General features: G+C 38.4%; 1 protein-coding gene across 1 annotated transcript; it reads left to right on the forward strand.

Annotated features, from left to right (window-relative positions):
• The first annotated feature begins 2,522 nt into the window (after positions 1-2,522).
• On the forward strand, positions 2,523-6,616 carry LOC127148176 (uncharacterized). Its single transcript, XM_051081200.1, has 5 exons — positions 2,523-2,578; positions 3,806-4,004; positions 4,536-4,880; positions 5,336-5,578; positions 6,323-6,616. Exons 1-5 carry the CDS (start codon positions 2,523-2,525, stop codon positions 6,614-6,616), a joined length of 1,137 nt encoding a protein of 378 aa, XP_050937157.1.
• The last annotated feature ends 3,004 nt before the right edge of the window (positions 6,617-9,620 follow it).

The raw sequence follows: 9,620 nt of genomic DNA on the forward strand, positions 1-9,620 counted from the left end.
GTCATCATCATCAATCATAATATCAATCATTATCTATAACATAGCATTATGCATCTTAGCTACCATTAATTCATAACCATAAGTACATGCAGTCTCTTAAATTCAGTTCAAAGGTCCAATAGTAGAATCTCTTACCTCGAGATTAGATTAGTTAAACATTTATTCTTTATCTATCGCAGTCAAAGCTCTCCAATAGACAAATCCCAAAGTTCAAGTTGAAGCCTCATTGGAAGAATTACACAAATTATTTTTCCAAAGTATTAACCAAATGAACTTTGAAGGGAAAAATCCGAATTAAAATCAAAAGTAAATTTATTTTCGAGCCAAAAAATTACTATTTAATTGGTAGACCTAAAACCCAATAAAAAAGCAAAAGAAAAAAAAAAGTCGACAAAACTCACCAAAATGTGGCTCAAAATAGGTGTAAAGAGGGTAAAATAACAATAGTGGCTCAACTAAGCGCAAAATAGCTCGAGTGGCTAAGAACTAGCCCGCGCAGCTTAGCGAGGAACAATACACACTCACTCAGCTCGACTTAATGAGTATAAAATACGGCTTGGCTCGCAGAGGGTTCGACTACCGAACGACTTAGGCATGGCTTCGTCTGACCGTTAATGGACGAGGCTAACGCTGACAAAAGGAAGAACGGCGTGGATGGTGGCTTCGATGGAGAGATGATGACGACTATAGTGGATAACCGACTGGCGTGGTGCTTGGCTGCGTTCAATTTCGACTTGGGTTTCTTCGGATGATAAACGTGCGACGGACAAGAGGTTCACAAGGACGGCTTGTGTTCGACGATCGACGGCGAAGGAAACGGGCGACTGTAGGTGGCGGCGACATTTAGGGTTTTCTTTTCTAAAGAGGAGTGAGATGATAAAGATACACGAAGAACGAGAGGCCTCTTTATATCTTAATAATAATAATATATCCTTATTATTATTTCTCTTCATTTTCCTTTTTAAATTCTCTTCTAGAAATCAAATATTCTCTCTCTTCATTTAAACTCCATCCAATCAAACTTTAATTTTCTTATCATAATTATCTTTTACTAAATAATAATTACATTTTTCATTATATAATTATTATTTTAAATTTCTTTTTTCTCTCTCCACAAATATCCTTTTTCCAAACTATTACTCTTCAACTAAATATATCTTTATCTTCTTTCAACAATACAATATCTTTCTCCAAATAATTATATTTCAACCAAATAATAATCTTAATCTTCTTCTCTCCAAAATACCATATCTTTTCCTTAACTAATTATATTTTAACAAATATAATTATCCTTTTCATTTTCCATAATAGTTATATGTATATATATCCATATATACATAAAAATTCCAAATCTCTACAAAAAATTCACTTCTCCAATTTAATTAAATAAGCTCCCAAAATTAGTTAATTAAACTCTAATTTCTAAGTAAGAACTAATAAATCTTTAAAACATCATCCACTATTTTGAACCTAATTAAACAAAATTAAGATAATTAATTCCACAAATTATCTTAATTTTTAGGACGTTACAATCACTGTCTATTAGTATAGCATATTTATACGCAACGATATAAGAATCGAATTTTACCCTAATTGCAACTAAACTATGTTTTTATACTCAACCTAGCTCTTTTATGTTTAATTTTTCAGGCAGGGGTAAAGGTAAGGGCAGAGGAAAGCTGGCGAATGACAAGAAGTGGTCGTGGCGTGCCATAGGAAACGTTTTTGCTTCCGCCTTTATGTTATTAGCTTTGATTTCAGTATTTATGCATTTTCGTTTTTACTCTTTTAAAACTAGATAGGGCCCAAGTTAGAATTTTATTTTATTATTATTTTATTTATTTTTACTTACCTTTTTTTATTTGTGATTTTAATGAGTATTTGAGGTTTTTGATTATGAGCATTTTGTTTTATTTTCCATTTTGATTTAAGAAGTTTTATTTTTTTTAAGTAGTAATGATCTCAGCTTAGTATAAAGAGTTGGGTCTTATATTAGAGCGTAAATTTTAGGTTTTGCAGACCGACTTACGATGTGAGTCTTTGTTTTTGTTTTTACCCCTATGGCTAATATGGTCCTTCATCACTCGCCAGACATGTATTATGATTGATGATAATGCTATGTTTATAACCTTGTCTGAGTTAAATTAGATAAGGTATGAATGTTATGATTGTATTGTGAAAGACTTCTACTGGTGAAATTTAGGAAAAATGTCGCCACGTAGAGGTGCAAGTAGAGGTGGTAGGAGAGGTAAAGGAGCTGGACGTACCCAGCCTGAAGAGCAACCTGCTGCGCAAGCTGCCATCCCCATAACATCTGTCACTCAAGAAGACCTCACTACAATGGAGCAAAGGTACCAAGATATGCTGAGAGATGCATTGACACCGTTTCATGCTGTTCAACAAACCTCGCCAGCCCCTGCTCAGGCCCTAGTTGAACCCAGATCGTGCCAGACCAACTGTTAGTAGAGGCTAAGCATCTGAGAAACTTTAGGAAGTACAACCCTAAGACATTTAACGAATCCATGGATGATCCCACCAAGGCTCAGATGTGGTTTGCTTCTGTAGAGACCATCTTCAGGTATATGAAGTGCCCCAACGACTAGAAAGTTTAGTGTGCGGTATTCTTTTTGATAGACAGAGGCACCACTTGGTGGGAGACTGCAGAAGAGAATGTTGGGTGGTGATGTTAACCAGATAACCTGGGAGCAGTTCAAGGAGAGTTTCTATACCAAATTCTTCTCTGCCACCCTGCGATATGCTAAGCAGCAAAAGTTTTTGAATATGTAGTAGGATGATATGACTGTGGAGCAGTACGATGCAAAGTTTGATATGCTATTCCGCTTTGCTTCTAATGTAGTAAGGGATGAGGCTGCCAGGACTGATAAGTTTGTTAGCGGTCTCAGATTAGACCTCTAGCATTTCATTCGAGCCTTTAAGCCAACCACCCATGTTTATGCACTACGCCTAGCAGTGATATGAGTCTACACGAGAGAGCTGATTTGTCCAAGTCTACAGGAAGAGGGTCAACTCCAGGTTGATAGAGGAAGACTGAATTGCAGCCTATTGTAGCGCCACAGAGGAACCTGAGGTCAGGTGGTGTGTTTCAGCAGCATAGTTAGGAGGTTGCTGCAGCAGGAAAGACCTTGAGAGAACTACCTGCCTGTCATAGTTGTGAGAGATCTTATGGAGGACGTTGCTTAGCAGGAAGTGGAGTTTGTTACAAGTGCAAGCAACCGAGGCATATAGCTGACTTTTGTCCTTAGAAACTATTTGAGACTACCTCAAATTAGACTCCCACTTCCTAGCAAGGAAGAGTATTTGCCACTTATCGTCAGGAGGCCGAACAAGTTGATACTGTGGTGATAGGTATGCTTCCAATCTTGGGTCACTTCGCATTTTTGTTGTTCGACTCTGAGTCATCTCATTCTTTCATATCTTTAGTATTTGTTCAACATATGTGTTTAGAGGTAGAACCATCGAGTAGTATACTATCTGTTTCTACTTCATCTGAAGAAGTTATATTGTCCAAAGAAAAGATAAAAGCATGTCAAGTAGAGGTAGCAAACCATGTATTGGATGTAACTCTACTAGTTTTAGACATGTGAGATTTTGATGTAATTCTAGGCATGGATTAGCTGTCTACTAACCATGCAAATATAGACTGTTCCCGTAAGCAGGTAGTTTTTAACTCTCCTTTAGCGACTAGTTTCAAGTATAAGGGGGCAGGAACTGTGGTCCTACCCAAAGTTATCTCAGCTATAAAAGCCAGTAAGCTACTTAAGGGTACTTAGAGTATCTTGGCTAGCATAGTAGACACCAGGGAGCCTAAAGTTTTCTTTTCATCTGAGCTAGTGGTAAGAGAATATCTCGATGTTTTCCCTGATGAGCTTTCAAGACTTCCACTTCTCAGAGAGATCGATTTATCTATTGAGCTAGATTCAGGCACTATTCATATATCTACAGCTTCTTATAGAATGTCCCTAGCTAAGCTAAAAGAGCTGAAGGTCCAATTGTAGGAGTTGCTAGACAAGGGTTTCATTCAATCTAGTGTGTGACCTTGGGGAGCACCAGTACTATTTGTGAAGAAGAAAGATGGATCGATGTGCCTTTGCATTGATTATAGAGAGTTGAATAAGGTGACAATTAAGAACCGTTATCCATTACTTAGAATTGATGACTTGTTTGATTAGTTACAAGGAGCCATTGTGTTATCTAAGATTGATTTACGTTTAGGCTACCACCAGTTGAGGATTAGAGACAGTGATATTCCTAAGACTGCTTTTCGTTCCAGATATGGGCATTACGAGTTCATTGTAATGTCCTTTGGCTTGACCAATGCTTCTGCTGTATTTATGGAGCTGATGAATAGGGTGTTTAAGGATTTCTTAGACACTTTTGTTATAGTTTTTATTGATGACATCTTGGTTTATTCCAAGATAGAGGCTGAGCATGAGGAGCATTTGCATCAGATTTTGGAGACTCTTCGAGCCAATAAGCTATATGTTAAGTTTTCTAAATGTGAGTTCTGGTTGAAGAAGGTGTCTTTTCTTGGCCATGTTGTATCTAATGAGGGAGTTGTTGTGGATCTAATTAAGATTGAAGCAGTTACCGGTTGGCCTCGACCTTCTACAGTCAGTGAAGTTCGTAGTTTATTTTGTTTAGCAGGTTATTACAGAAGGTTTGTGGAAGATTTCTCTCGTATAGTCAGTCCTTTGACTCAGTTGACCAGAAAGGGGACTCCTTTTGTTTCGAGTCCAACATGTGAAAGTAGTTTCCAGGATCTTAAGCAGAAGACTGTTACTGCACCAGTCCTTACAGTGCTAGATGGATTTGGAGGCTTTGTGATTTACAGTAATGCCTCTAAGAAAAGACTGGGTTGTGTTTTGATGCAGTAGGGTAAGGTGGTTGCCTATGCCTCTCGTCAGTTGAAGAGTCATGAGCAGAATTCCCCTATCCATGATTTAGAGTTGGCAGCAGTGGTTTTTGCACTGAAGATATGGAGACACTACTTGTATGGTGAAAAGTTACAAATCTTTATTAACCATAAGAGCCTAAAATACTTCTTCATGCAGAAGGAATTAAATATGAGGCAAAGAAGATGGCTTGAGTTAGTAAATATGACTGCGAGATTCTGTATCACCCAGGTAAGGCGAATGTGGTAGCTGATGCACTTAGTAGGAAGGGGTCACATTCATCAGCACTTATTACTGAGTAGGGTCCTTTGCTTAGAGACTTTGAGAGAGCTGAGATTGCAGTTTCAGTAGGGGAAGTTGGCTCACAGTTGGCTCAGTTGTCAGTGCAGCTGACTTTGAGATAGAGGATTATTGTTGCTCAGCTAAATGATCTATATTTGGTTGAGGAGCACCGCCTGGCAGAAGCAAGGCAAGATGGAGAGTTCTCCATATCCTTTGATGATGGACTTATGTTTAAGAGGCGTTTATGCATCCGAGCAGACAATAGGGTTAAGACTGAGGCCCATAATTCTCCATTTTTTATGCATTCTGGCAGTACAAAGATGTACCAGGACTTGAAGCGAGTTTACTGGTGGCGAAATATGGATAGAGAAGTGGCAGACTTCGTTAGTAGATGCTAGGTATGACAGCAGGTGAAGGCATCAAGACGGAGGCCAGTAGGTTTGTTGCAACCCTTGAGTGTGCCAGGGTGGAAATGGGAGAATGTGTCTATGGACTTCATTATAGGACTGCCTAGAACCCTGAAGGGTTATATGGTGATTTAGGTAGTTGTTGATAAGCCCACGAAGTCAGCTCACTTCATTCTAGGGATATCCACTTACATTGCTAGTAAGTGGGGACAGTTATATATGACGGAGATAATAAGACTACATGGAGTGCCTGTATCTATCATTTATGACATAGATGCTCATTTCACTTCAAAGTTCTAGAAAGAACTTCAGCTTGCCTTGGGCACGAGGTTAGATTTTAGCACAACCTTTCATCCTCAACAGATTATCAAACAGAGCGTTTGAGCTAGATTTTGGAAGATATGCTGCGAGCTTATATGCTGGAGTTTTCAAGGAGTTGGGACTCTCATTTGCATTTGATGGAGTTTACCTATAATAACAGTTACTAGGCAACCATTGACATGACATCGTTTGAGGCTTTATATGGTAGGTGTTGTAGGTCTCCTATATGTTGGGGTAAGGTTGGTTTGCAGAGACCAAGGCAAGCTAGTTCAGACCACCAATGCAGCCATACAGAAAATTAGAGCTCGTATGTTGACAGCGCAAAGCAGATAGAAGAGTTATGCTGATGAGCGGCGTAAGGATCTAGAGTTTGATGTGGGAGACATGGTTTTTCTGAAGGTAGCACCTATGAAGTGTGTTTTGAGGTTTGAGAAGAAGGGAAAGCCAAGTCCATGTTTTGTAGGGCTATTTGAGATACTTGAGTGGATTGGCCTCGTAGCTTATCGTTTGGCGTCACCTCCATCGTTTTCTGCAGTTCATGATGTGTTTCATGTCTCTATACTGAGGAAGTACGTAGCAGACCCGACACATGTAGTTGACTTTGAACCATTGAAAATTAATGAGAACTTGAGTTATGAGGAGCAACCCGTTCAGATTTTGGCAAGAGAGATTAAGATGCTCCACAATAGATGAATTGTATTGATCAAAGTTCTTTGGTGCAATCATGGAGCTAAAGAGACCACATGGGAGAGAGAAGACGACATGAGAGCCCAGTACCCCGAGCTGTTCGAGGATTAGAACTTTCAAGGACGAAAGTTTCTCAAAAGAGGGAAGATTGTAACGCCCCAAATTAAGGTAATTTTAATATTTTACCTTAAGTTTAATTTTGGCTAATCTTGAAATTCTTCGGTGTTATTTGATGCAATTGTTGAAACTATTTGTTTTAAGTGATTTGTAATTGAGGAAATTTTGATTGATTATATATGATTATATAATTAATTATAATTTGAAGTGAAAATAATTATACTATGAAGATAATATAATTATTTAAAGATATATTGTTTTTGGGAATATAAAAAGAAGATTTAATGGGAGGAGTTATTGAAGAGAGAGAAGAGTTGAGTTAAAAGGGGATTGAATTGGTTTTAAATAGGTCTCGGGATGCGCATGATGACTATTTATCTTTCCTTTCCAAGAAACCCTAACCTCACAAAACCGTAGCACCCAATTTCAGCGCCGTCGTCATCACCGCCTTCACATACCTCTACTGCTACATGCCGCCATTTAGCCTTATCATCGCAAGCCACACTTATTCTCCGTTATCTATCATTTGAGCCATCTCGATTTCGTCTGTCGTTTGCTTTTACCGCGTTCTCCTCCGTGTCGACTTTCTCGTGTACCGACCAGCGGCTGTCGTCGACCAATATTGAAGAACTGTCGCTAGTCAAACCGTTAGCCATCATCGAACGTTAGTCAAGCTGTGCACGTGAACTCAAACCCACGCAAGTTGCCGCGTCTTTTTCGTCGACTGCTGTTTCGTCAGCCACCGAGCCAACTTCAGTTGCTTCTTCATCAGCCATCTGCTCGAGCCTCATGCGCCTTAGCGAGCTGCCCCTACTCGAGCTGATTCCTTCCATCAGTCGAGTCGCCACGTCTGCTTTCCCCTCTAGACAAGCCATTTTGAGCCGCCAAACTTATTTTTGCCTTTTTTCACCTTTTTTTTTTGATAAGTTTTGGTAAGTTTGTTTGAGTTTTGGTTAATGCCCAACACATATTAATTATGGACCCTAACTTATTTAATTATGGATTAATTTTGTTAGGTTTTAATTGGAAGTTTGAGCTATGAAATTTTCCCAACCAAGGTTGAATTGGAATTCAACCTCAACCTTAGGTAAGTTGAACTCAATGATTTTGAGTCTTTAAGCAATTGTTAATTAAGTTATGAGCTTAGTATTTTACCCTTACTATATAGGAATTTTACCCTTACTGTTAGCTTTGTCTATTAGAGTCATACCCACATGGATGTTCATCGGGATCACCACCGTTTTTATGATCGTGTAGTTTGACAGGATCACCAGTCCAATATGAGATGATATGTGTATGAGTGGTTCAACGGGATCACTCACAGCCCAATTGTGTTAGTGTTTCTTTCGAGTTCACTAAAGACCAGTTTTGTCCAATATGTTCCTTTGGGTTCACTGAAGACCAGAGATGTTCTCATGGGATCATAGATTGCGCATGTTTGGGAATGTGCCAGTTTAGGGGCACCACTTTACAGGACTCTAATAGGAAGCTAACAGACACCTAGCTGGACTAGTAGTAGGTCCCTTACTGAGTATATTTTTATAATCACTCTTTTATGTTTAATTTTTCAGACAGGGGTAAAGGTAAGAGCAGAGGAAAGCTGGAGAATGACAAGTAGTGACCGTGGCATGTCATAGGGAACACTTTTGCTTCCGCCTTTATGTTATTAGTTTTGATTTCAGTATTTATGCATTTTCATTTTTACTCTTTTAAAACTAGATAGGGCTCGAGTTAGGATTTTATTTTATTATTATTATTTTTATTTATTTCTACTTACATTTGTTTATTTATGATTTTAATGAGTATTTGAGGTATTTGATTATGAACATTTTTTTGTATTTTCCATTTTGATTTAAGAAGTTTTATTTTCCTTTAAGTAGTAATAATCTTATCCTAGTATAAAGAGTTGGGTCGTTACAATTGAAATGCATGGTTTGATTACATTACGTATTGTTGCGCTTACTATCCTGTGCAGTTATGGTTTTGAAAAGCTATTTCGTTCGATGCGTTTAGACATATGTTTTACGGATGTAAATATTCTTCAAAGGCTCCAACTTCAAGAACACCAAATGCTCCACTTCCATACATCAAGCAGACGCATTCAACTAAGAGAAAATCTGATGGTCAAGTACTAAAGATCGAACTAAACTTTATTTTGTTCAAATGCATGTTTTAAAGATATTGACTGTCACACCCCACGAAACACGTCCCTTCCTTGCATTCCGAACGTAGAGCAACTTTAGCATCTCCGATGCTCTATACCAAAGCGCCAAAACCCCCAAACGCCCAAACTTAAACTTCACTTAAACGCCTACTTCTTAGAACTTAAGCTTTGATGAGAACTTGCTTTGCGATAAACATAACTCAACACTTAAAAGCCTGAGAGAACTCAACAACTTTATTCCTTCACTATTAGACTCAGTACAAGTACAAGGAAATGCTTTAAGAACTTAAAAATTTATAAACTTAAACTTCAGCACCTTGTATAACCCTTATTGCCTGGCTCAATGTAGTGGCTTAACTCGGCTTCCTTGCCTTGCTTACCTGGGGATGGGTAGCTTAAAACATAAGCCTTATATTCAGTAAGTGACAATATTTTTGGAAAACCTTTGGGGAATACAAGTACATGCATAACATCATTTTGCAAGATCAATTTCACAAAGCCTAAACAGGCACTAAAAACAATAAACATCTCATTGGCCTTTACTTACTCCATCTGCTTGGACATCGAACCTTTCCCTCAGATAGACTACTGTCATGATTCATTTCACCACTAGTATCTCTGAAGAACTCACATTCATTCCAGTTGCTCCAAGAATTAGCTTAAATGTGGACCTCTCAACGCGTCCGACCACCTTCTCACAATGCAGACCACTCAACGTATGGTTTCCTT

This window comes from Cucumis melo, chromosome 2 (assembly GCF_025177605.1).
Source record: "Cucumis melo cultivar AY chromosome 2, USDA_Cmelo_AY_1.0, whole genome shotgun sequence".
NCBI classification, from domain to species: domain Eukaryota; kingdom Viridiplantae; phylum Streptophyta; class Magnoliopsida; order Cucurbitales; family Cucurbitaceae; genus Cucumis; species Cucumis melo.

Coding starts and splice junctions, on each gene's coding strand:
- LOC127148176 (XM_051081200.1), top strand. CDS start 2,523: ATGGATGATCCCACCAAGGCTCAGATGTGGTTTGCTTCTGTAGAGACC. Junction 2,579..3,805: donor TCTGTAGAGACCATCTTCAG/GTATATGAAGTG, acceptor TATCTTGGCTAG/CATAGTAGACACCAGGGAGC. Junction 5,579..6,322: donor ATAGAGAAGTGGCAGACTTC/GTTAGTAGATGC, acceptor GTTTTTCTGAAG/GTAGCACCTATGAAGTGTGT.